At 42.2% G+C, this 27,515-nt stretch overlaps 2 protein-coding genes across 14 annotated transcripts in view; one reads left to right on the forward strand and one right to left on the reverse strand.

Annotated features, from left to right (window-relative positions):
- The window catches only part of Ap4s1 (adaptor related protein complex 4 subunit sigma 1), a 43,799-nt gene extending 37,868 nt beyond the window's left edge, over window positions 1-5,931 (forward strand). For 4 of the 7 annotated variants that reach the window (XM_060387464.1, XM_060387462.1, XM_060387466.1 and 1 more), the window contains exons 6-7: window positions 4,889-4,978; window positions 5,798-5,931. In XM_060387464.1, the coding sequence (XP_060243447.1) occupies window positions 4,889-4,978; window positions 5,798-5,890 (183 nt within the window). In that variant the 3' untranslated portion in view covers window positions 5,891-5,931. Of the gene's footprint in view, window positions 1-3,939; window positions 4,595-4,888; window positions 4,979-5,797 lie in introns of those variants that run through there. The other 3 variants (XM_060387467.1, XM_060387468.1, XM_021654189.2) reach the window with 1 other exon arrangement.
- Window positions 5,932-13,493: 7,562 nt separating this feature from the next.
- The window catches only part of Hectd1 (HECT domain E3 ubiquitin protein ligase 1), an 89,863-nt gene continuing 75,841 nt past the window's right edge, over window positions 13,494-27,515 (reverse strand). For 4 of the 7 annotated variants that reach the window (XM_060387469.1, XM_021654179.2, XM_021654178.2 and 1 more), the window contains exons 31-43: window positions 26,060-26,114; window positions 24,087-24,269; window positions 23,439-23,646; window positions 23,272-23,357; window positions 22,964-23,091; window positions 20,992-21,193; window positions 18,860-18,997; window positions 17,356-17,963; window positions 16,513-16,591; window positions 16,312-16,405; window positions 15,612-15,762; window positions 14,534-14,678; window positions 13,494-14,429 (exon numbers count right to left, since the gene is read on the reverse strand). In XM_060387469.1, the coding sequence (XP_060243452.1) occupies window positions 14,292-14,429; window positions 14,534-14,678; window positions 15,612-15,762; window positions 16,312-16,405; window positions 16,513-16,591; window positions 17,356-17,963; window positions 18,860-18,997; window positions 20,992-21,193; window positions 22,964-23,091; window positions 23,272-23,357; window positions 23,439-23,646; window positions 24,087-24,269; window positions 26,060-26,114 (2,215 nt within the window). In that variant the 3' untranslated portion in view covers window positions 13,494-14,291. The remainder of the gene's footprint in view (window positions 14,430-14,533; window positions 14,679-15,611; window positions 15,763-16,311; window positions 16,406-16,512; window positions 16,592-17,355; window positions 17,964-18,859; window positions 18,998-20,991; window positions 21,194-22,963; window positions 23,092-23,271; window positions 23,358-23,438; window positions 23,647-24,086; window positions 24,270-26,059; window positions 26,115-27,515) is intronic. The other 3 variants (XM_060387472.1, XM_060387470.1, XM_021654180.2) reach the window with 1 other exon arrangement.

A 27,515-nucleotide genomic window follows, 5' to 3' on the forward strand; every position in this document is an offset into this window, starting at 1 on the left:
GAGTTTGGGTCATAAGGAATGACATCAGTGTTGTGCAGGCTCTGAGTTTGCCACCATCTAGCACAGCACATTCCTACAAGATAACAGCTCACAGGCCAGCCAGATCAGTGACCATCAGAGAACTCCTGCTGGTGATGGTCTCACCTGATGGGATGTGAACTGCAAAGCCATTTGTTCAAACAAGGGACTGCAGTGAGAGTGGCCAGGAGAGCAGGCAGCACAGTGAAGACTCAGCTTCCCAGTGAACTGAAGCCTTCGTGTTCTCCAGCTTCCCAGCCAATACCGAGAATCTCCCGAAAGAGCATTCCCCTGAGAACGGGCTGTGAATGACACAGATCTGCCTCCAGCCTCTTCTGATTGCCACAGCCTTCCACTTTTGTATCTCCTTTATGTTTGTGTTTAGTTAGTTAGTGCGTTAGTTAGTTAGTTAGTTAGTTAGTTAGGAGGGGAGTCTGCAGCATAGGCTGGCCTGGAAATTGTTATCTAGCCCAGGCTAGCTCCAAACTTACGGCAGCCTCCCAAGCGATGGGACTAGAGTGTGAGCCGCCACATCCAGCTCTTGGCTTTCATTGTGGGTCTTGGAGGTCCCAAGGCACACTATTCTTCTGCGGCCATCTCTCCCACCCCCCTGCTTCATCTGCTCCCACCTCACCCTACTCACTTTGTCCCTTGTGTCTTGATTTTTTTTTTCCAAAAATAGTAACAGAAGTTATGAGAAGCAACAGGAGTTCGGGCTCCTTGTCCTAGTGCTGGGCCTGGAGTGCGGTTCACTGGGAGCGCGCCAGCCTCCCATTTCTAAGGTTCTGGGGACAACCCTCGGAAAACAAGCTAGAAAGAAATAGACAGACCCAGAGCCCACATTCAAACTTTAAAAAAAAAATTTTTTTTTTAAGATTCATTTTATGTGTATGGGTGCTTTGTCTGCATGTATTTCTGTGTGTCTCACTGGTGTTCAGAACAGGGCAGATCTCCTGGAACTAGCTACAGATGGTTGGGAGTTGCCATGTGTGTGTTGGTAACCGCTGATCCATCTCTCCAGCTCCCTGGAGTAAAGCCATTTCCGGGCCGTGTGGTTGTTCTGGAAGTTCCCTTTGACTCTGGTTTGCTCCATTCTCCCACTTACTAAAGGAGAGTTAACCCACCACATTGGTGTTAAAAGACTATGTGGGCTGAGTGGTGGCTCACACCTGTAAATGGCTGGGAAGGTAGAGATAGGAGGGCCAGCAGTTCAAAACCATCAACTACCATAGCAAGGGCAAGGCTAGTCAGAGCACCCAAGATTCTATCTCAAGGAAAATAAAATGAAACACCATACAAGAAGCATGTTTTGGGAGCTGGAGATCAAAATTCTTGTGTAGAACACATGTGTTCCATTACAGACTGTCTGCCATAGAAATCCCACAAGGTCCTTGGGTTGCCACGCTGAGAAACCTGAGGTTTAGGAAGGTGGTCCTTGGGAAGATGTGTGTGGTCTTCAGGTCGGTGCTGTTCAGTCTGGGTTAAAGGAAGGTCTTCTCCTAGTTGCTTGAATTGCTGACCACAGGCCAGTTCTTTCTTGCTTCCCGCCTATCCCAAAGTCAGGACTGCAGTATTTGCTTGTGTTTACTGTCTTGAGGCTTGGCATATAGGACGCTTTTTTCGGTCCCTGGCATATGGCCCAATGCCACTGACCTTGGCTCCACTAGTGTATACAAGTTGCTCATAAACCAATCAAGATGTGAATAACAGCTGGATCCTTATTTTAAAGATGGCATGTGATTTTAGGGGGCATCAGATGTCAGGTCTTTGCTTTGTACTGGGATCTGGTCTGGGTTTGCTCATGTACTGCAGAACTGGGTGATGACTGGGATTTGAGCCAGGTAGCCAGGCAGTCATGTGCCCACAGTACAGAATGACCTCACTGGCTAACTTGTGTTTCCAGAAGGTTGGGAAACTCAGGCTTGCCAAAGTACCTTGTCCTTTCAGTGTGGGCATGCCAGTGGTTGACATGATTCAGCGATACATTCTGATTTGAATTTCAAAACAGTTAGGCAGTTGCTCAAGGAGACATCTGAGTAACAGTTGTTTAATTGCTGAAGATGGGAAAGTTTGATCAAAAAACCAATTTAAACAAATAAAATGAGGTTTCCTCCTATCTCAGAGATCAAGCAGAGAAGTCCCACTGCCCTCAGTGCCCGGATGGAGTGTCCAGGATCTGTTCTCACTCAGTCCCTTGTGCTGGCTGTTAGGTATCCCACGCAGACCTCTAGTTTGCTGTGTAACCGAAATGGACTTTGGACTTCTAATCCCCTGTCCTCATCTCCCAAGAGCTGAGATTGCAGGCATGCATTCCTGCACCAAGGTTATGGGTGCTGGGGGTCAACCTTGGGTCTTCATGGTGGGCAAGCACCGCCCCTTAGCTGCAGCTGGGCCTCTCAGCCCGGCTGCCTGTTGGCCTATTGGCTGCCTTCCTGTTTTGTCTCAGCCTGTAAACTCTGGCTGCTGGCTCTGATGAACAGGGTTGAGCCTAACATTCATTACAGTCCTACTTTGGCCTGGGACAAAGCAATCATGTATATAATTGGAAGATATTATTAATAGGTATATCAGAGCAAAGGTGTTTTTTTTTTTTTTTTTTTCTGGGTCACTTAGGGACAGCTCCCATTGGCTCCTAAAAAGGTTTATTCTGCTAGAGGGCTATTTGCACAGAACTTAATGAGATGTTAACCGTCTAATGGAAACTGAAAAGTCATTCACACGTTATTCCATTCTCTGTAGACAGACTTCACTGAGCAAATTCAATAGACTTTGAATATCAGGAATTGAACAAAATCAGTTAATGATCTGTTTTGCAAAGATTCACTAATTAAAAACTCACCATTGTTTCTAATCACTTATGTCAAATGAAGTTTTTCTATTTGAAACAGCTGTTTCTTCTCAAACAGCTCTCTCAAAATAGAATCTCAAGTTTCAAATGTAAAATTAAGAAACATTAAATCATTGCAACCATCTTGCTCCACAGTTAGACGGTCAGATGGAAGGGTTCTCAGGGAGTCTGGCCCTTTCTGGCCTCACTACCCAGAGCCCTCTTCTTCCCCTACAGAGACTAGCTTTCCAGTGAGCGCCTTACCGAGGTAAGGTTTCAGAACCCGAAAGTGGTTGGAGAACTCAGAACTTCCGTCTTGGGGGAGCTTGGTTGGCATGCCTCCCCTTTATTTTCTCCTCTGGACTATTTTTCCTTCTGCCTGGCAGAGAAGACAGCTGAGGGTACAGGCCGAGAAGGGCATTTGTTGTCAGCAGATAAGCCTTGGGGGAGTAGGGGGCGTTACTTAGGGCTTTGTTTTCCTCAAGAGAAGCTTGGAGAACAGAGCAGTCACCCAGTGCAGCCCAACTCTGGCTTTTACCAGCACAGTGGCTTTGGCCAGACTTTGGACCCGTTTACTCCTGAATAAATGAGGATTGTAGAGAAGTCTGAAATAACATACGAACACGTTCATCACAATGCCTTGAACACATTCAGCAAGCATCGCTGTTACTACTGAGCTCGTTTTCTTACTGCAATGTTATTTGCTGTGTTCTTGGCACTTAAAGACTCTAGCCCACTTTGGCTAACAAAATGTACTGTTCTGGATCAGGAAGTAGCTCAGTGCTAGAGTACTGTATAACATGCGAGGTCTGAGTTCCATCCTGAGTGCAAATACATTCGTACGTACATACACACACCTATACATGCACATGCACACATACTTACATACATACATGCATAAACTTAAGTGGCTATCTCATTTCAATGTCTGTTTCTTCCACTTGCTTAGCCAAGGTGAGTATAGGTGTGTATGTGTACTGGGGTTAGAAAGAAAAGCCATGTTTGTTTTTATTTGGAGCAGGAAATACCAGATTAAGTCATGTTACTATTTATATTTGTTAAATTCTCAAACTAATTTCCTTAATGTGATCTAGATAATGTTTAACTTGGACAAAGTCCACATCATTTTGGACGAGATGGTGTTAAACGGCTGCATTGTGGAAACTAACAGAACAAGAGTTCTTGCCCCTCTACTGATCCTTGACAAGATGTCAGAAAGCTGATGAAGATTAGCATGGTCTGAGAGGTGTAAGCAGCAAGGAAGACATCACAAACCACAGCAGCCTTCCGAAAACTGTCACTAGCTGTTTCCCATGGTTCCTAGAGAAAACAATTCTCTCCTCTAGTTTACTGTACACCCCAGCCATAGCCCCTCCTTCCTCTCCTCCCTGTCCCACCCTCCTTACCTCTCCCCTGAATCCTCCCTTACCTCACTCTCAGAAAAGGGGAGCCCTCCCCCCCCCAGCACATGAAGTCTTCTCAGGACTGACCACTTCTTCTACACACAGCGGCCTGGCAAGACAGACCTGCCAGGGATGGAGAAGCATGCAGTAGAGTCCTTGTCAGAGACAGCCCCTATTCCCCTTACTAGGGAACCCACATGAAGACCAAGCTGGACCTAGACTGTATGCATATGTAGTTAACTGTATGCTTCCTTTTCCTTCTGCAGGAGCATCAGGGTTACAGGGGGAAAGAATGGGTGGCAGTTCTCCATCAGCCAATAAATTTCAAGTTGACTTGACCATATGACATTTGAGTGACATTGAGTCCTTTGCTTGCTACCTCTTTCCTTAAAGCCCTGAGCACTCTCACAGCTGTTCTATATAGCCCAAGGCACCCACCCCTTCCCGTGTGTGTGTGTGTGTGTGTGTGTGTGTGTGTGTGTGTGCAGAGACCGAGGTCAGAGTGTCTTCCTCAATCGCTTCTCCTGTATTTTAAATATAGTTCTACTTTATTCTTTGAGAACTTCCTATCTGTTTACAATGTGTTTGCACATACCTACTTTGTTCTCCCCATATTTGTTTTTTCCTTTTTTTGAGACAGGTTCTTTCAGATCCTAGAGCTAAGTGGGCCAGACAGCGGGCCAGCAAGCCGCAGGGCCCCCGTCTGCAGCTCCTCAGGCTGGAATCGCAGGTGTGTGCTGCTCTTTGACCTGAGTCTGGAGATGTGGTCACTGTGGTTGTACATGCGCTTTACCAACTAAGCCTCTCACCAGCCACATTGTATTTTAAATAGGACTGCATGTATCGCCTCTAGCTTGAGATGTACACAGGGGTGTGAGGTCTGGGCCTACCTGAGCTGTGTCACAAAATTCTGTCTCAAAACAAAAGCAAAGAAATAATCAGCAGAAGAAGTTCATTCCAACACACACCTAAGAAATTCAGTATTTGCCAGTTTCTGAGAAGTCTTTGATAACCATTTTAAGGGTATTTAGCAATTCTGATGCCATCATGTAATTGATCTCATGGTGGTTAACATCACCAGAGCCCTAACAGCCACTGTGATGCCACAGTTTACTATTATTTTGTTTTGACAAGGTCTCAATGTAGCCAGGAGTGGCCCCCAGAATTATTATGTAGCCGAGGAGGACCTGGAGCTCCAAATCCTCTTGCTTCCACCTCCCAGGATCCGGGGTTCCAGGTTATCACATCTGCTTATGGCATGTTCTAAAGTGCCCGGCTTCCTACTAAGCTCATTAATAAAGTTTACTTTAGTTCCAAGAAATAAAATGAAAAACAATCTCATCAGGCTAATATAAAATAAGCACTTTCCTTCCTCTTATCCTTCAAAAAATTTGCTTTAAAATTAGCACACAAGGTATTTGATAAAAATACGGAACACTTCACAAACTTGTGAATCACCCTTGCACAGGCCCATGCTAGTCTATCATTCCAGTCCTTGTGTGCTGCTGAAGCGAGCGGGTCATGCCTAACTCCGTCTTCCTTGTCTTAGAAGCAGGCACCCCTGCCCCTCCACCCGGACAACAGAACACACAGAGCTGCCATATATCAAGAGCACGTACGTGCATGCTGGTGCGGAGGGTGACACGCAGTGGAGGAAGGGCAACTGTGCAGAGCCTGGGCAGGACTCCAGGAGCTCTTCCACTTCGGATCAGCGCCCCCCCCCCCCCCCCGGCGGCACTGTGTTTGCTCTCGTGTATGGATGGGGAGAGGAGGCGGCTTTTAAATATTTATTTACTTATTTTTCTGTATATAATTGATGTCTTCACACACACCAGAAGGGGACATCAGATCCCAATACAGATGGTTGTGAGCCACCATGTGTGGGTGCTGGGAATTGACCACAGAACCTCTAACAGAGCAGGCAAGTGCTCTTAACCACTGAGCTACCTCTCCAGCAGCGAGGTGGTTCTTGTTCTAAAATGCTACACATAAAGTTTTAATCATAAAGACCGGAAAACTATCCATACTGGACTCCAAACGCAAACATGGATGGTTCAGAACTCATTTGGAAAGGCGCAGAGAAGGCTCTGGCCCGCGGGAGCACCGCACGATGGAGGTAGGAAGTGGAGAAAGCCCGTCTGGATGGAAGACCTTCCGACGTCGTGCTGAGATGCAGCAGCAGGAAACACTGCCCTAGCTGGCAGCAGTTAATAGCAGCATCTGGGGAACTGCAGAAACTGGTGCGCCAGAAGCAGCTAGGGAGTGGACAAAATTAAATTTGGGGTCACACTAAAATAGCAGACAAATTATATCTTGGCACAGATTTTAGTACCTTTAGAGAATATTAAAGTTTAAAAAATATTAAGTAGATACCATAGGAAAATACCCTGAAGAGCGTGGCTGTACTCGGAGACCCTGGTATGGCTGACAGCGCCTGACTCAAAGCGAGCTGTGGTTCAGCTGTTGGTAACGTGCTGTGTGACCTCCTCACTTCAGCTAATTGCCTGCAGTGCCTTTTAAACTGATCATCTAGGAATCACCGGGCAACCCACTGTAGCAACTTGCTAGACTAGGACCTGGCAAACTGACTCCAACAGGCAGGGGTTGAATATTTGACTCTATGTGAGCTATGTAGTCCCAGCTATCTTCCCTACTCAGTGTGCTGCAAAAGCAACCGGAAGTGAAAGAACAGACCGTTCTAAGAAAACTCCAAACATTTCAGCGCCGGGGGCGGCAGTAGGATGTTTGCTGAGCATACACGGGGCTCAGGTTTGAGCTTAGCACCGCATTGAGCAGGCTTGGTGGTGCACGCCTGTAATCCCAACACTGGGGAGCCAGAGGAAGGGGAGCCAGAAGCTCAACATCATTCTTGGCTAGGTGGAGTTTGAAGCCAGCCTAGGTTAGAGAACTTAGAAAAAAAAATAATTTTCATGTCATAAAATACTACCTTTACTTGTATTTTCAACCATCTAGAAACCTGGGGCCAGTGCATAAGCGCACTTGTCACCAAGTTTGGTGACCTGAATGTCATCCCCAGGGTGTACACGGTAGGAGAAAACCAGCTCCTTTTTTTTCTCCTTCTTCTGACACCAGATTTCACTGACTTTTTACAAACTTTAGTTTCACCAGTGAACAAAGCTGTAGCAGACCCTGATGAAAGGCAGGTGTTGATAGAGATCTTGTCATTTGAAAATGCAAATACCAAATGTAAAAAGGTTATTAGACCATGAAAGGTATTAGCAGCACCTATGGATGAATGGATAAGGGATTTTATATGTATATGCTAATATATAGGTCAAGCTGTAGCTAGGTCTCTGATATAAAAATATTCAGTTTCAGGAAATAAGAACATTTGCAAAGAGACCAAACCGAAAGTCTCAGATCTCGACTGCCTGGAGTGTTAATTGCGAGAAATACACTGCGTGCGTGGATGGAACTCAAGAGAGCTGCTTGCCTCTGCCTCCCAAGGGCTGGGATTAACGGCGCCACCACACCCGCTGGAGACCAACCCTGGCAAGCTGTCCCTCCATGAGTGCCATGGTACAGCACCGTCTTCGCCTCCCAAATCAGCGTCTAAAAACAAGACAAGATTGTAAGATCACACTTACCTCATAGCCACACAGCCAATGAGAACGGCCAGCAGACCAAGATTTGCTCTCGCCACCCAGCTGGCCTTTGCAAAAGCTCACCACTCACACGGCTTTTGTTTAGAAAATATTTTACCATGGCAATACTGTATACAGAAAGTGGGTATCAATCCTATTATGTAGTTTTAGTTGTATAGCCATGACTTCATTGAAGTCAAAACAAAAAACAATAACCCTTTACTTTTCTGATCAAAACATAGGTAACATACTGAAATGTGGCTGTTATGTCTTAACTTTCAGTCTCACAGTGAACCGTGAAGCAAATACAGTGAAATAATTGAAGGCTGGCTCTGGCCACACTTTCACAACACTGGTTCCATATCCAAGGATTCTCCCAAGAGCAGACTCTCAATATTTGAAAAATCGCCTATGCTCAACACTTACAGGTGTCCTCTTACATGGTACTTACCCAGGGTCAAGTGGAGAAACACAGAATGGTTTCAGCCTCAGGAGGATGTGGGCAGGATGTATGCAAATACTATGGCATTTATGGAAAAGAGCACCCTGCCACCAATCCTTGGAGGATTCCTGTACACACATAAAAGCACTGACAGCAGTCTGAGCTGTTTCTTACGGTAATTACCCAGGACCGAGCAACCTCAAATATGCTCCAAATGCCTTTTCGAAGCCACTGTGGGGGAGCTGGGTGCTCTTCTAGAGGACACAGGTAAATTCCCAGCACCCACTGGGGTGGGGGGTGGGGCCTCACAACCACGCATTAACACGGATCCCAAGGGCACCTGATGCCCTCCTCTGGCCTCCACAGGTACTGCACGTGTGGTGCACAGTCATTTGTGCACGCAAACATACACACAAAATAAAAATAAATATGGTTACTATTACTGTTATCATTCCTATCACTGCTAGCGCCACGTGGTAACAAAAGGCCTCTGGAAATTAGAAACACACTCCTTTCTTCAAAACCAGAAAATAGGAGTAGCCTTTCTACACTAACACAGGATAGGAAGTCATTCCTGATCTCAGACCTCCTCCTCCTCCCTGAAGATACAGTGCTAAACAGTACACCTGGTGTCCAAAAGCTATCACTAGATCCCACCCGGAGCTCCAGCATTCAGGAGGCAAAGTCAAGAAGAACATCAAAAGTCGGGGGCGGTTGGGGCCACAGCAGGAGCTTAAAACCATCCTGGGCTCTCGAGTAAAAGCTGTCTCAAAATAACACTTAAAAATTTGAGACCTGGGTATTTCTAGCTGAAGATTACTTTATAACCAAACACGGCAGGTAGGTCACACATACATGAATATGTATTTCTTATAGTTCTCTGGTTTCAAGAAATACTGTAGAAAAGTCAAATTTTTTCTTGTAGTAATTTCATAAAACTGAGTAACTGAAAATGAAAAGTAGGCAGATTCCATCTCTCCTGCTGTTCCCCAGACCCAACCCCCAAGTCTCCTCCTCAGCTCTGCAGCAGAACACTGTGGCCCTGTCTCCTGTGGATCCTCAGGTCTCCCTCTAGCCTCCTTCCCTCTGCTCACTGCTTTGTCCCAGTCCCCAACACCTGCAGGTGTTCCCTGGGAACGTGCCAGCTGAGCAGGCAAGGAGAACAAGCCAACAAAAAATTTTCTATCACATAGCACACTGCCATTATTCTCCCCTAAAATCCAGGGAGGAAGCAGAAACCAAGGAACAAAACACCCACCCAACAAGACAAAACTGTTTATCAGCACCTACATCTATAATCTTCTCAATCTCAGATGCTAGACGCCAGTGTAAAAATACAGTAACAGCCAACACAGTACGTCTCCACCTGAGCCCAGCGGGCCTAAGAGTCAAACATAGCTGACATATAAGAACGACTTAAACAGTCTTTCAGAGAGAAAACGAACAAATCCCTTCCAGAACTCTAGGAAAACACAACCAACAATAGAAGAAAATGAACAAAACTGTTCAAGACCTGAAGATGGAATTAGAATCCATGAAGAAAACCCAAAATGAGGGAATTCTGGAATTGAAAATTTGGGAATTCATACAGACTCTACAGAGGCAAGCTTCACCAACAGGATACAAAACAGGGAATAAAGAATATCAGGTCTTGAAGATGGGGTAGAAAAAAATATACATCAGTCAAAGAAAATGTTAAATCTAAAACAAAACAAAACAAAAAACTCCTCTTGGCAGGGTGGTGGTGGCACTCCAGCACTCAGGAGGCAAGGTTAGGCGGATCTCTGAGCTTGAGGCCAGCCTGAACTACATAGTGAGTTCCAGAGAGCCAGAGCTTCACAGAGAATCTGTCTTGAAAAGCCAAAATAATAATAATGAAAAATCAAACAAACAAAAAAAAGGACACAAAACATCCAGGACTTAACCCGGGGACACCAGGGACCTAGCTGCAGCCGCTTACTTCAGTGCCTGCTGCTGCCGGGCACACCAAGATGCAGCACAGAAAAGGCACCAGCCACCCCAGACCTCTGTCCTCCGTTTCCTCTCTCTGTCTCCATCTCTCCTGTCTCCACTCTGAGACTGCCTTTCACTTTCCCCCATCCCCCAATAAACAACTAGATCTGTTGTATGCTGCAATTGCTTAGTGGCACACCTTGGCAAGGGCTAGCCAAAAAGGCCCTCCCCTTTGCTGCTTTATCCTAACAAATATCAAAGTGCAAGTCTAAGAATAATAGGAATAGAGGGAACAAAAGCAACCCAGCTCAAAGGTCCAGAAGAAATTTTCAACAAAATCATAGAAGAAAATTTTCCTAACCCAAAAGGGTTGTCTATAAAAGTTACAAGAAGCTTCCAGAACACCAAATAGATTGGACCAGAAAATAAAGTCCCCCACCACATAATAATCAAAACAACAAACATACACAGAACAAAGAAAGAATATTAAAAGCCTCAAGGGAAAAATAGTATATAAAGGCAGACTTATTAGAATTATACCTGACTTCTCAATGGAGACACTAAGAGCCAGAAGCACCTGGACAGACGTGCTAATATTATAGACTCTAGGAGACCACAGATGCCAACCCAGATTACTATATCCAGCAAAACTTTCAGCCACCATACAGAGTAAGTAAGACATCCCATAATAAAGCTTTTTGTTTTTTCTTTTAGTTTTTTGAGACAGGGTTTTCTCTGTGTAGTCTTGGCTGTCCTGTACTCACTTTGTAGACCAGGCTTGCCTTGAGTTCATGGAGATCCCCCTGCCTCAGGCTCCCTGAATGTGTCACTACCGCCTGGCTGTTATCTGACAAAATAGACTTCAAACTAAAACTAATCAGAAGTAGGGAAGGACACTACATATTCAGCAAAGGAAAAATCGCCAAGATGACATTTCGATTCTTAACATCTGTGCTCCAAATACAAAGGAAGCCAAGTTCATGGAGAAACACTGCTCCGGCTTCCATCACACATTGACCCCCACACACTTCAGGACCACTCTCGCAGCAACAAGTCATCCTGAAGAATACGAAACAGAAATGCTGGCCCAGACAGACGTTATGAACTTTCTCCCAAAGTGACCGCATACTCAGACACAATGCCAGTGTCAACAGACACAAGAAAACTGAAATAACTCCCTGCATCCTATCTGACAGATTAAAGCCTGGGACCTTACAACCTCATGGAAACTGAACAACTCTCTACTAAATGAAAAATGGGTCAAAATAGAAATAAAAAAAATGAAAGTAAATATACACCATACCCAAACTTGTGGGACACAAAGAAGGTGGTTCTAAAGGGCAAGTTCGTAGCACTAAGTGCCTACATAAAGAGATCGTAGAGATCTCGTACTTGCAACATACAACACACCTGAAAGCTTTAGAACAAAAAGAAATTGAAGCCAAAAGGAGTAGATAGCAAGAATGAAACTCACTGCTGAAATCAATGAACTAGAAATAAAAAGAACAATACAGGGGTTGGAGAGACGGCTCAATGGTTAAGAGCACTGGCTGCTCTTCCAAAGGTCCTGAGTTCAATTCCCAGCAACCACATGGTGGCTCACAACCATCTATAGTAAGATCTGATGCCCTCTGCTGCCCTGAGGCACACATGCAGTACAGAATACTGTATAAATAATAAATGAATCTAAAAAAAGGAACAATACAAAGAATCAATGAAAGAGTTGATTATTTTGAGATTAGTAATATCAATAAACCCTTATTCAAATTAACTAGAGACAGAGAATATCCAAATTAAGAAAATCAGAAATGAAAAGGTGACATAACAACAGACGCCAAGGAAATCCAGAGAATCATTAGGTCAATATTCTAAAAACCTGAACTCTACCAAATTGGAAAATCTTTAATTTTTTCAAGATCAGATAATTGATTTAAGCCTATAACCCCTATTGAAATAGAATCAATCATTAAGTCTACTAACAGTGGCAGGCAATGGTGGTCAACACCTTTAATCCTAGTACTTGAGAGGCACAGACAAGCAGATCACTGAATTCAAGGCCATCCTTGTCTACAGAATTACAGGACAGCCAGGGCTACAGGGAGAAACCTTGTCTCAAAAAACAAAACACACAAAAAAAGACCAGGGCCAGAAGATAGCACTTAATTCTACCAGACTTTCAAAGAAGTGTTAACACTACTGCAAAAACAACACCAACCAAAAAAAAAAAAAAAAGAAAATTAAAAAATGGGGTACAGATTTAAACAGAGAATTCTCAACAGAGGAAACTCAAATGGCAGAGAAGCTCTTAAAGAAGTGCAAACTTGTATAGCCACTATTGAAATCAGAATGGCATATGCCCAGAACACTTCACTCTACCACAAGGACACTTGCTCAACCGTGTTCACTGCTGCTCTATTCATAACAGCCAGGAACTGGACACAACCTAGATGTCCCTCAGCAGAAGAATGGATAAAGAAAGTGTGGTGCATCTATGCAATGGAGTATTACTCAGCTGTTGAAGAAAACGACATCCAGGCTGTGGTGGTGCACACCTTTATCCCAGTGCTTGGGAGGCAGATACGGGCAGGTCTCTATTAGTTCAATGCTAGGCTTGTCCTCAGAGTGACTTCCAGGACAGCCAAGACTTTGTCTTAGGGAAAAAAAAAAAAAAAAAAAAAAAAGAAAAAGAAAAAGAAAAAGAAAAAGGCATCATGAGATTTTCAGGCAAATGGATGGAACTAGAAAAAAAAAATCATCCAGAGTAACCAGTCCCAGAAAAATGAGGTATGTATTTGCTTGTATATGGATATTAGCTATTGAAGAAATGATAACCAAGCTATAATCTGTAGGCCCCAAGAGGTTAGGCAGAGAGAAAGGGACTAAGGAGAACACAGATCTTCCTGGGAAAGAGATTTTATGGGTGGACTGGGGCTGCAAAGCTCGTATGAATCCACAGGGGCTAAAGCAGCAGGGCCTGCACAGGTCCTCTGCATAGGGATCTTAGCTTTCAGCTTATTGTTTTTGTGGGACTCCTGAGTGTGAGAACAGAAAGTCTTTCATTCTTGTGCCTTCTCTTGGGCTCTTTTCCTCCTGTTGCTTTGCCTTGTCCAACTTCGATGTGATAGTTTTTGTTTTATTTTATTATATACATATATATATTAATTTATGCTATTGTAAAGAGTTAAAAAAATATCTGGTTAAGCTCTCAGGTCTGTTGACTGTAGTAAAATAGTGACATGAAACAGTTTTCTACGCTGCAAACATTTTAATGATTATTGTTGAGCATACATTTCAGAAATTTACTTCAAACTGCAACAAGTTAAATAAATGTTTATAATATACAAAGAAAATACAACCAAACATAAAAGTTGCTGTGAGTGTGCCTTGCATCTAGACCAGTGTTTGCCCCTCCCTTAATATCTTTATTTTTGAGCTGCACAAACACACTTTAGAATCTCATCTTTATAGAATGGTATTTAGGAAAAAAAAATATACTCCCACCTCAAAGAAATAAAAAGGTTGTGCATGATTATATGCCAAACGAATAGAGAACACTAGAACACTCTGGTAGTGCAGGCATCATTAAAAACGAAAAGAAAGAGCCTGAGATGCTCATTAACACTCTATGTTTTAAGGAAGCAGGATTTCTGACCAAGTTGCTAAAAAGCCAGCAAAACGGGGATGAGTGATGGCAACTGTAGTGTATGGAGTAGGAGACGATGACAACCTCGATACAAACACGGTTAGAATGTACAGTGAGCACTGAAGATCCGAGAGGCTGCTCTGTGGAACAGTTAGGCAGAACCACCTTTCCAGTCACATGAGCCCTTGTAAAGCAACAGTGTCCTGTGCTGGATGCCTGCTGGCTGGGTAGTTAAAGGATTTTCTTTGTCATTAGCAGCTAAGGAACTTATTCCACATGTTCTCAAAGCCTGAATGATGGAAAACAAGGCAAGTGTCATTAGTGTGGAAAATCATACACTTCTCTGCAAACAGATGCAAGAGGCTTCACTCGGACTTGACTTCCTTCTGCATTTCAAAACTCAATTGAGATGAAAGCCTTTCTCCATTGTAGCAGCCAGCAAGCGCTCTCTCATGATCTCCTCGGAAGAATATTCAGGCAACTTAAGATAATGGACACAAGTGTTGACTGATGGATAGCTCGCATCGGTAGCATCAACCTATAGCAAGAAAGGGAAACAGAACAGCTTGAGTTTATCTTTTTTTGCCTCTTAATCCTAATGTAGTTAAGTTCCCTTTGGATTCTCCCCTAGCTAGTTTGTACCTTTCGGACAACTGTGAGCCTGGGATGCAGGTTAGCCAGTCCACCGGGGGGCAGAGTTGAACAGCCAGTGGTGAACTGCAAGAAGGCTTTCCTTTCATCTGAAGACATGCCACATAAAACTCTCACAAACCTAAGGAAGCCAGGACTGAAAAAAACGAAAGCACAGCTATGTTGATTTGACCATACTGGGAAATGAAAACAAGACCCAGCACAACTATTACTTTTTAAGTCAACAATAACCCTAAAACAACACACACGCCAGAAGAGCTAAACTGTCTAGATACCGCCGGGTTAGGTGAGAGCTGGGCTGGCAGAGCTACACTGTAAAACGTCAAAGGCTGTCTTACACATAGAGTAAGAAATGCAACAATGAAGTACGAGTTTAAACACACAACAAGCTCCAAATCAGAGCTTCAAATACGGTGTCATGATTAACAGATAATGCTAAATTTATCAGAGTATATTTGATCCATTTTCATCAGTAAAATAATCAAAACTTATGACTCTTTTTACTGAAGTAAAATAAAACACCGCCTACGAACAAAATGAACTACAAGTATATGCCACAACATGGATGGATTTATAATTATAATGTTGAAAAACCAGAACAGAGAGTATTCGGGAGAGTGTACAATTTCATTTATTAAAAGTCAAAACCAAGAAAATTAATCAATGGCTGTTTTAATTACTAGAAAAGAATATAACAAGATCGGGGACTTCCAAAATTGTTTCTTATTCTGACCTCTATTCCACAGGTGTAATTGCTTTGTGAGAATTCCTGTAGCTGGATATACAATCTGTATGCTCCTCCGTTATATTTCAGTAAAACTTTAGCATATGTGCAATTTACCTAAGGGTTTACAAGTTACTCAATTTAAAAAAAAAAAAAATAATGGTTACACTCAGTGAGAAAATGAGTTTGCAAACTGTTTGTGACTCAGCGTCCTCACTGCAGTGGCCTCGACATCTCCATTGCTCGCCAGCTTATGAATGCAGTTATCTAAATTATCGTCCTTTAGACAATCTGTTCATTTTTACACCTGAAATATTTTGTACTTTGGAAATTTTCAATACATACCTGTCACGTGTATAGCCAAGCTTAGGTTCAGTGTAATTGATAATGTCCTCTGCTGCCCAGGATGGTGACTGATTTCCACAAAGAATCATCTGGACCTCCTCATGACTGAAGGAACTCAATTTCTCCATTGGAAAAACTTTATTAAACCCATCTATATAACATACACAACACAGCAAAACAAACAAAAAACAGCACGTAACTCAGTTTCTAAGTCACAATTCCAAAATGCCAACTACAAATACAAATCTCTGCAGAGGAAGAAGGGTCACAGGACCAACCGTGCACCTGCCCCCTAACACACACAAAGAGAAACAATGCTCACGATCACAAGTGTGAGCAGAAAGAGTATTTGGTCACTGCAGTCAATAGCCAAATTCATATTTATTATAACTATCCAGTCTGACCTTGCCAGCCCTGTCACAAAGGAGCCTAAGTTGTGTTCATGTTTTCAAGTGATTTGCAGTATAAGTCACACTCATCCTGTATTTTTGTCCACTTACAAATGAACAAATAAGGGTGAGAAGTCTTCATTCCTCCAGAGGAGTAGGGGAAGGTATACTACAGCTCACGTTGAAACGTGGCCCGACCACTCTGCAGGACCTCACTACCTGGAGGACCAGAACCTAGGTGCAAATGCGATGATACTCAGCAGGGACTTTAACGTCAAAGTAAAAGGAAACGTGTTGTCTTTTAAGATTACCTCGAAAGGCTTCCATCTGCTTCTGAATACCCGTATGCATACAAAAGTCAAACATCAAGTCCACATATTCTTCTGCATTATCCATTGTTATCATCTACAGAGGAGAGTTTGCCCATATTAGTGTTCATTTCAACTAGCATACGTGGCTGTGCTAAGAGGATGTGGCAGGCTTAACAACTGTTCTAAGAGCAGAATCTTTACCTCATCTTCACCACTTGGCTTGAGATCCACAGCTGTAAAGCCATATATTCTTGAAGAAGGGCAAAACTGGAAATTTAAACTGCAAGTTCAAAAAGATTTGATTACTCTTTAGCAACTGTCCAGTGTTGATGACAGTGCTGCCCAAACCATAAATGCTCCCATGCTCACCAGCAAACCCATTGATTAACTAGAAGTTCTCCAAATATTGACTTTGAATTTTTTGTACAACATACAAATTTATCATATTTGAAAAAAATCAGATAATGCTCCAAAAGTATAATGACTAATGTTTTGTTCTTTTTTTAAGATTTATTTATTATGTATATAATGTTCTGTCTGCACAGCCAGAAGAGGGCACCAGCTCTCATGGTTGCGAGCCACCATGTGGTTGCTGGGAACTGAACTCAGGACCTCTGGAAGAGCGGCCAATGCTCTTAACCTCTGAGCCATTTCTTCAGCCCCTTATTTTGTCTTTTTAAAGGCAAAGTCTTATGTTTCCCAGACTGGTCTCAAACTTTCTTTGTAGTCAAGAGTAACCTTGAATTTCTTACTGTCCTGTCTCTACTTTCCCAGCACTGGGACAGAGGCACATTCTGCCTATGCAGGGTTGGAGATCTAGCCCAGGGCTTCTTGGACTAGGCAAGCAACATACCAGCTGAGCTATATACCTGATACAGTACTATCTTATAATAATAATAATAATATCATCAAAGGTTCCAACAGACAATCAGCATTTTCTAGTCTATCACCACTCCAGAATTTACTCAGAATCTACAAATTTACAGGGACAGAGAAAGCCACACCTTTAACTTTCCTTATTGAAGAATGTACACAAAATCTTACCCTAAATCCTCAATGCTCAATGGAGGTCCAGAACCTGATGGATTCTTGAGCACTAATTCCTGTAACTTTGTGTTCTTCTCATCTTCAGAAAGACCTTTATTGCCTAAAATCTGGCGCCTCTTGATGGCAAGGTCTTTAATTTCTTTTAAAAACCTGGCCCTGTGTGGATTTACTAGTTCAAAATCTTCCCAAGTTAAAATTCCATGAAACCAGGCTGGAGGTTTTGGCTTAGGGGGATCAAGGATAAATTCTGATTTTGAATCCTCTTCAAAGCTTCCAACTGAGAGGGAGTCATGACCTTCTTCCGTAGAAGCTTCAGACTGACTTTCAGTACAGTGCAAGTCTCTGTCACCTCGTGACTCATAGATCAGTTTGCTCATATTGCTTTTAATGTCACCCATGCACATAAGTTTAAAAAAAGGCTTAGAAATAGGTAAGTCCACCAGTCTGTTGTCTTGAATACATTTGGCCAAGAAAATTCCAAGGAAATGGAAGAGTTTTGTGACCCTGTCAAGCTCGTCGCTGTCCTGTGGGAATGGCGCCGTGAACAGCCCACATGACCGCTGAACATAGAACCCCGGAGGCTTCAGTCCACTGCCAAGATCCACCTGTAGAAAGGAAATGCATCAAGTGAACCAACAGTAACCAAACCTTTCATTACCATCAAGAAGAGTCACAGATATGGACCCTCTTTTCAGGTTTAATCACACATTAATTAACGCTGGCAACCAAATTTAATCCGTTAGAGATAATCTAATGGCACTAAGATTATCTGTGAGAATATGGTGGAGAGAGAAAGGGACTCTTCCCAAAAGTTGTTTCCACATTCAACGTGGCATGTGTACACAGTGGTGCAGTCTCGACTTGTCCACATAGATGTAACACAGAATTTAAAAGCGAATAAAAGAATGTATACACAAATAAAACCCAGACTGGCAAGGTGGCTCAGCTGGTAAGAGTAAGTTGTCCTCTGATCTCCAACAGAGACACAGGAACACACACACAAGCACACACACTGATTACATGAAAAAAAGTTTTGTTTTGTTTTAATTTAAAACAGGCTGGCATCGTGGCTCTGGTAAATTGCTTTACTCATATTCATAAAGTACTAGGTTTGATCCTCAGTACTAGGGGTAGGAATGAGATCTTAACAAAAATGAAAACAAATAAAATAATAATCTTTACAGTAGTGCCAAGAGGACAGCGAGAGCTGGCGCAGCAGTGAAACGTACGGGCTGATCTTGCAGAAAGCCTGGATTCAGTTACCGGCACCCACATAGTGGCTGATCACAGCCATCCATATCTAAGTAATCCAATGCCCATATCTGATCTCCCCCAGCATTAGGCATGCACGTGGTACTTATACACACTTGCAGACAATACACTCATACACATAAAACAAAACAAGTACAGGCAGAAAACCTGGCTCACGTTCCAAAAGCATAGCCTATTTCAGCATTTTGAGAAAGCTGTCAGAACTCAAAGCCCAAGAAAAAAATCTTACGTGACGAGACTCATCATCTGGAAAGTTATCATCACAAAGCCATGTCCCCAAGTCAGTCCTCTGGAATTCTGCTGCCACAAGAGCATAAAATTCTAAAGTGGGTCCCAAGCCAGTTCCTTCTTCTCCTAAAAATTCAACCTAAAACAACAACAAAGAAGGGGCTACTTAATTGTGACATTTTGTTTTGTTTTGTTTTGTTGGTGTTTTATTTCAAGACAGGGTTTCTCTGTGTAGCCTTGCCTGTCCTGGACTCAATTTGTAGACCAGGCTGGCCTCCAACTCAGAGACCACCTGCCCCTGCCTCCTGAGTGCTGGGGTTACAGGACTGAAGGATTTCTGTGCCACCTCACCCAGTACATCTTGTTTGTCACACTGAACCAGTAGCCTCTCCTGTCTCAGAACAGCAAGGTAGTATGTGATAAACAAGGAGGACCTATGACTCTGGGTTTTCTAAAGAGGTTTGTCATTTTACATTTCTGGACCATCAGGCACTGCACTGAGTACTGTACAAACATTAATTACTTCTCACAACAATTTTGGAGAATATATTTCATAACTCAGCAGAATAATGAAATCTCATCTTTCTATCACAAGAAACAAAATCTCAGATAGTGTTCTATCATTTGCTTGAGGAAAGGATGATATACAGGTTTTTTTTCACCTGAGTTTTTGTGATCAAAAGCCTACATTCTTCCAGTTATTGTAACTTTAAAGCAATCCCCTTGAAGGGTTCTGAATACACCCTATCTGATCCAAAAATGATAGGAAAATTTCCACAAAAACTTACATAAAACATCATGAACAACAAAAAGTTTAAAAAAAATGTTTAGTTAGAAAAAAAAAATGTGATGAGCTAGGCAGTGGTGGTGGTGCACACCTTTAGTCCCAGTAGTTGGTAGGCAGAAGTAAGGTAAGTGGATCTCTGAGTTCCAGGCCAGCCTGGTCTACAGAGTGAGTTCCAGGAGAGCTAAGGCTACACAGGGAAACCCTGTCTTGAAAAATAAAAAATAACAATAATAATAAATGAAATAAAATAAATGTGATGGAAGAATAGGGTAAAAGCAAAGAAAGTTTGTACATAAAGTAAAAGAAATAAAGCCTCGAACATCTAAAGACTTATCCCATCTGTTGTCATCAGTCTGTGATATGAAAGATGAAAGCAGCTTGTTCACACCAGTGACAGGTTACTATGTATAAATGGAATCAGACAGCAATGACTATTCTGGCTAAAGAAGCTCTGTTTTATGCTAGGCATCCATCTTGGTTCCCACCAACCTTTTGTTTCTGACTTCAGCCTCTGAAAGATAAGTTCATGGGAATCTTAACTCAATGACCCCACCCAGAAATGTACAGCTGTGACCATCTACTTGTTATGATATGACTAACTGCTTTTCTGCTTCTATACTTGCTTACACAGATACCAATATTGTTCTGATTTGCTGTAATCACTTCACTGGCAGAAGAACACAACAGACTCTCCTTGCTCGCATAGAGTATTGAAGGCCTTCCTGCAGCTCTATCCTTTACAAGTCCTTTCTTAGCTGGACGTGGTGGCACATACTTTTAATCCCAACACTCAGGGAGGCAGAGGCAGGCAGATCTCTGTAAGTTCGAGGCCAGCCTAATCGACAAAGTGAGTCCAGGAGAGCCAAGGCTATACAGAGAAACCCTGTCTCGGAAAACAAAAAAACAAAAAAAAATTTAAAAACTCCTTCCCCATACTTGTCCTTCATGGCAATCTCAAATTTGGCTAGCAGTCAATCAATAAATCTTGTAATTATAATTGGCTTGAGTCTATGGTCTTTTCTCAGGGATGACAAACTTTATAACATTCTCACAACAGCATCTCTGCAGTAAGTAATGCCAGTTGCTGTGATGGCTCCGTATACCATCACAACTCAGGTCAAGTAATACTACAAAACAATCTGCTCCAAAAACACAGATTATCTAACAGCACGGTTTAACATAAGTGTAAAACTTAGCTAGTCAGAAAGAATCATTTGTGTGTACTGTCCAGTCCAACTTAGTAAAGAGGAAGGTCACAACCCAGACTTTACATTCTGCCATAGTGTTACACAGTGGAAAATGCACCTTTTTCCATAAAAAGAAAACCTTACTTTGTATGACGTTACCTCAAGAACTGACTTCCGATCCGCATGTATTTGCATGACGTTCTCAGCCCACTCCATCAGTGAGTCACCACGTGGAACTTTTACTCTTTCATGCTTGAGCCGACCAACTCGAAACTCGCCAGGATCATCTCGACGCACAGTGCTCGTGGTCCTTGCTCGCTCCACTGTGGCTTCTCTTCGGTTCTGTAGCCACACTATTGCTCTGAAACACAACGCCGGGGTCCTTAGAGCAGCTGCATGGACTGCTAAACCAGCAGCAGGACACAAAGATTGACGAGCTTGTTTTCAAATTCCTTTTTTTGAGATAGGAGTTCTCTGTGTAGCCTTGGCTGTCCTGGACTTGCTTTGTGGAGCAAGCTGGCCTTGAACTCACAGAAATCTGCCTGCCTCTGCCTCACCAAATGCTGGGATTACACGTGTGTGCTACTGCACCTGGATGTTTTTCAATTCTTTCAATGTTGATTTGAGACAGCCTTTTCCTGTACCCATCACCCACTTCCCAGATTACAGGTGCAAAATGCCACGCTACTGATCTTAATAAAGTGTTCAGTAACGTAATTTTTTTTGGTTTTTTGTTTGTTGGTTTGTTTGTTTTGAGTCGGTGTCTGACAATGTATCCTAGGATGGCCTGGAACCCAGCACAGGCTGGCATCTTAGCAATCCTCTTGCCTTAGACTCCTGGGTGCTAGGATTATAGCTGTAAGCCAATATGCCTAACTATTTAATTGTTTAAACAGCAATGTATTAAGTAAGAACATACAAAATTCATTTTAACATGCTCTACTTTAAACAAATGGAGAAAGAACTGATTATATTTTCCTTTTTTTAATCAATTAAATAAAATTAATGGTCTGTGGTACAAGCACTATATAATACATAAAAATGTTGTCAAGAGAAACCAAAATATGGTTATCCTATCTTTATTAGTATAAAAAGCACTGACAAGCACCATTAAGATGGTTAGTTTATGACATTTTTTAAAATCCTGTGTGTGTGTGTGTGTGTGTGTTTTCAAATATACATGTAGAGATTAAGGTGACTCTCAGAAATCAATTCTCTGGCTCTCTCACATGGATTTCTGGAATTGAACTCTGGTCCTTGGACTTGGGAACAAGCAACTCGACCCACTGAGACCTCTTCGTTGGCCTGTAACACTTTCTTTTAATTCCGTGTTATTAACTGTAGGTGAGAATGTGTCCAGGAGAGAGCGCCCACACAAGCATGCAGGTCACAGACAACTGAGGCTGTAAGAATCACTCTCCTCATCTATTTACTCTGTAGAAACCATAACCAATGCCATTTATCACAACAGGCCCAGAGCTTAACACTTACAAATGCTTTCTGAATGTTATTAAAAATAGAGAATGTAACTTAGTGAGAACAGAGCTACAATCAGTGATGATTTTATAGCTGCACTGCTAGAGGAGTTGATATATAGAATCATTCCACAATTCATCTATCACCTGTATGTACACTGTTTCAGATACTTGAGGCCTGCCCTTGGGAAACTGTGGTCTAGAGGAGGAGGACAGAACAAAGTGAGAATGCTCCAAGTGTGGTAGTAGCAAGAGCACAGCAGTCAGGTAGAAGACACATTCAAATACTAGGGGTTTCTGCAGAGCAAGGGCTTGCCGCTCAATGCCCAAGAACCTGTCCAGCATTTACTGGACCCTGGGTTAGACCCTAGCACTAACTAAAAAGAAAATATAGAATAATTAATTATAATCTATATAATAATTAATAATACATAAGCCATCAAAGTTTGTGGAGTGTTAGGAAACAGAAACTGATGTGATCCATGCCTCACCAACAAAGCATGTGTTCAAGTGAAAATGGTAAACTTTTGTGATGCTTTACAAAAACTAATTACAATATATTCCCTCCATCAATTTTAGCTGTATATTTGCATATTTTGAACTTCTATAATGAAAAACCTCTTTATTCTAAAAACATGGAAAGATTCGCTTCCTACCTGGACGCACCAAATGCTGTACAGGTGAAATATAGCTGTCTGGTCTCGAACGGTATTAGAAAAGGACACTTGCTGGTGAGCTGTTCACACCAGTCTGGCAGAGCCCCACTCGCCAGTGCCAATGGCTCCTGCAAATTCACAGAAAACACCTCAGCGCTAAAAGGCATTAAATGTAGTTTATAATGAGCACAAAAGACTATGTGACCTCTATTACTGAAGAAGGAATGGAGAAATAATCAGAGGCAGAAAAGAGAGAAAAAGGCATTCTAACAAAAGCCCACCAGAGATCACCCATGCAACTATATTACCTCAATCTGCTGCAAAATTTTTGTGGTGATTTTTTTACTAGTAAATTCATCCGGTGGAAAAGTAAATTGAGGCTGCTCATCAGCATCTGTAAAATTAATTAACGTAATTAATCCGAATGAAAGTGACGTGCTCTCAATGGGCCACAGGAATAAAGGTTCTCACAGACCTTCCTGGGGTACTCTCGAATGAGGGTCACTGGCGACTATGTACAGGATGCGCAGCAGCTGGAGGACGTCCTCTACGCCACAGGGGCTCTGCCCGGAGCCTGCTTTAGCCTGAGGCTGCTCTTTTGTCAAATTAAGAATATCACTACTTTGCAGAGCAGAAATAGCCCCCTGGTTTAATCCAGACTTTGTTCCATGCTCACAAAAATCCTGAACAAACAATCAGCAAAATTAGCAATTAATCACTTTTTTAAGAAAAACATTCTCATTTTCCTTAGTTTTAATATGACTGTTACTGTTGAATTTTTTCCTTTTTTTTTTTGAAATAAATATCATACAAGACAAAAATTTATTCTGAACCATTCACATTGCCAAGGAAAACAAAACCACCACAGGCTTTGGTCTGCTCAGATCCAAGGCCACAAGCAGCATTTGCAACTTTAGCACATAAACCATGCTCATTCAGACAAACAAACAAAACAATGACTATTTCTTGATGCTGTGTCTCTCTTTTGGTCTGGGATCTAATCCAAAGCTTTGTTCACGCTGCCCCAGCACTGTCACTGAGCTGTGCCCTAGCCCCTCAGTGGAAAGCTAAGACAAAGCTCAAAGCCATTCCCACTCAAACCAATGTTTTAATGCATATATACCTTATATGCGGCTATAAGCTGAGAACAATTTCTGTTTTTCCTAATACTTTTATTAGTGCCAGTTAATTTCCAGTGGCGCAGGAAAGCAGCGTCTGCGTTCTTCTGCAGGTAGGTTATCAAGTCATTCTTTGGTAACTCATCAGTGCCAAGGTACTGTTCCACATGCTCTATTGTCCAGCAACCCTACAGCAGGAAAACCAAATGTTGGCCTTTCCCAGATCTAAAGTGTTTCACATGCACTACATGACTAGCTTAACATCATGCACTTAACCTAACTTCAATAATTCAGTGTTACTTTCCTTCCTCTTCAACTGTCATCAATCTCAGTTTCTCTTTGTGTTGGTCTGAAGAAGATGGGACCCACAGGCTCATGTGTTTGAGATTTCAAAAGTCCATGCCAGGTTCTCTCTCTCTCTCTCTCTCTCTCTCTCTGGCAACCCTCACCACCCCAGTCTCTCTCAACTCAAGAGGTTTCATAAGGAAAGAATATTTTAAGCCATTCTTAAGAATATTTCAGACCATTCTTGTGATACTTTGTCTAAGAATATGACTGCCTTTTACCCCTGTCCTAAAAATTTGCCTGAGGCAAACTGAAGTTTGGGATTAACGGCTTGGCAAGAGATTTCAAGACAATCTAGCATTGACTCTGTCCTGTCATTATTAACAGTTACTCTTATGCATATCTACAATGAAAAGAAATAAGCTAGACAAAAAGAAATTTAAAAAAATGTACAGTTTGAGAACAGGAGCACCAGAAAATGTAATGAGGCTAAGTCTAGTGCTCAAGGAGATGGCAAATTTAAAGAAAAGCCTGATGATAAATGGAATAAAGAAAGTGGTGACCACAGGGCAAGACCCCCACCCTGCTAAGTTTCTAACTTGTAAGAAGGAATTAAAGAAAAGCTTAGGCAGTGAACGGAAAAAATAACAGAAAGCTGATGCAAACGTAATGGAACTAGGGAGGCCAAGCTCCAGCCCTATCAAGAAGCAAAACTTAGCAACTTTGGATGTGTGGTTCTGGACTTAGAATCAAACATTCAAGAAAGGGGTGTGAAATCTCCCTCGCTAAGGCCCGGCATGTGTCAGGACCTACATGGAGGTCCAGAGAGTCCACTGCATGAAGCTGTGAAAGTGAAGCCCAGACTGCCTTACAGGCCTCAACGGTGGAAGAGGCCAGAGTTGTGGGATACCTGCCAGGGAGTGGTGCAGACTGGTGCGTGGAAGCAGCGCAAGAGAAACCGTGAGTGTAGTCATCTTTCTTGACTACACTCAGAAGAGCACTTCCACATCAGACACAGAAATACAGAATTTGGAGTCTGCCCTGCGGGTTTTCAGCCTTACTCTGGTCCAGAATTTCCTCACTATGATCACTTTCCTTCCTTTTGGAATGATAATGTATATTCTGTGCCATTTTATGCTAGATGTGATCTGCATTTTGATTTTCACTAGAGGTTACAGTTAAGAGACTGTCACAAGTCTCAGAGACTTTGAACTTTGGACTTTTTAATGGCTTGAGACTTTGACAGACTATGGGAACTTTTGAAGTTAGACTGAAAGCAGTTTTGCATTATATAAAACAAACCTATGGGGGCTGGGGAACAGAAAGTGTAGGTCCATGTATTTGGGTGCTTAGTCGCCAGAGAGTGGAACTCCTTCATAGGACTAGAAGGATTAGGAGGTGTGGCCTTACTGGCCATATTGGATGAAGTGTGTTACTGGGAGTGAGTTTTGAGGTTTCAGAAGCCCATGGCAGGCCCAATCTCTCCTCTCTCCCTGCTGCCCGCTCTCATCACCACTTCTGCTTGTTGCCATGCTCCTTGCCATGATGGAAATGGACTAAGCCTGGGAAATTGTAAGCAAGCCCCAATCAAATGTTTCCTTTTGTGGTCAGTGTCTCTACACAGCAACAGCACAGTGTCTAAGACTCTTTTCTCAGTAACTCAAAGTATAAACCACTTTCTAAAGTAACTTACCATTTTCCCAGTTTCCTTTTCTTTATCAGAATCCTTCATTTCTCTATACATGATTCTAAACATGAAGATATTATTCAATTAATTCATAAATCAAACAATTTATAGTTATTTCCAATAAAGCTATTCTTTAAAACTATGTGCTCCTGAGGTCACTGATTAGATATACACTCACAGCAAGTACTCTACCACTGAGGTATATCTTCGACCCTTGCTCTTTGGGACAATCCTTACTGTATAGCCCAGGCTGGCTTTAAAACTGAGTTTCTTGACTGTGATTCTGCTTCCGCCTCCCAAGTGCTGGAATTATAGCCCTATGACACTTGTCTGAATAGAAATTTTAAGACAAAATATTCTAAAGAAAGCGTGTATCAATCAGGTGTGGTCACACGTCATGCCCGGTACTCAAGAATAGGAGAGCAGGGGCAGGAAGATCATAAGTTCAAAGTCATCTCTTGCTACATAGCAAGTTTGAGGTCCATTTGGGCTACATGAGACTCCATTTTTAAAAAAACAAAACAAAGGACAATGAAAATATACATCAATTCCAGAGATTTTAATTTTTAATAAATTACTATTAAGCTGTATGTGCCTGTGTATGTGTGCACACACACACAGACACACACATGCTCATGTGTGAACACACCCAAATGCATATGGAAATCAGATGATTGAGGGTCAGCTCCCTCCTTCCACCAAGTACGCTCTGGAGATACAGCTCAGGCCGCCAGGCTTGACAGCAAGCAACTTTTAGCCAATGTACCATCTCGACATCCTCACATCTAGAGATTTAAAAGATACAATCTATATACCAAGTATTTTGACTTCCATTATTGTTACATAAATAAAATAGGGTAAAACATTTTTCCTGTGACTAGAGAGAAAGGCTACGAATAACAATGATGAGAAATGCTTATTTTCTAAGAGTGTAATCAATTTTCAGTGTCCGAGGAGGTGATAAAATCATACTTTCTATTTCAAAAAGATCTGTATTACTTTTTATCAGATAACATCTAGGATTATGAACTATAAAAAATATCATGCACCAAATTAACAAAAGTGAAACTACATGATAAGGACTTCTTGTTATGAAGTACTAGTTACTTACTGGGTAATGCTAAGTGCTTACCATGCCCTAGACACACAGCTGAAGACACATTACATGTGCTAATCCAGGAATTCCTCACAATTACAATGCATTTTACAGATTTGGGGACTGAGAAACAAAAATGCTCACTCTTTGGGGATACCGCTCAGGTAGAGATCTGACTGCAAGCACATTCAGTCTGTCATGTTAATGACAATAATTTGCAGAATGAATAAACAGAGGCAGCTTAACTCACATACTCCAAAAAAAGAACAAATAAAGTATGTTCAGTGCTTCTGTCACATACAATTAAAAAAATCCAATTGACATTCTTTTCAAGCCTGAGCCTAGATTACTCTAGACTATGTCTAA

Source organism: Meriones unguiculatus, chromosome 7, assembly GCF_030254825.1.
Source record: "Meriones unguiculatus strain TT.TT164.6M chromosome 7, Bangor_MerUng_6.1, whole genome shotgun sequence".
In the NCBI taxonomy this organism is placed as follows: Eukaryota; Metazoa; Chordata; class Mammalia; order Rodentia; family Muridae; genus Meriones; species Meriones unguiculatus.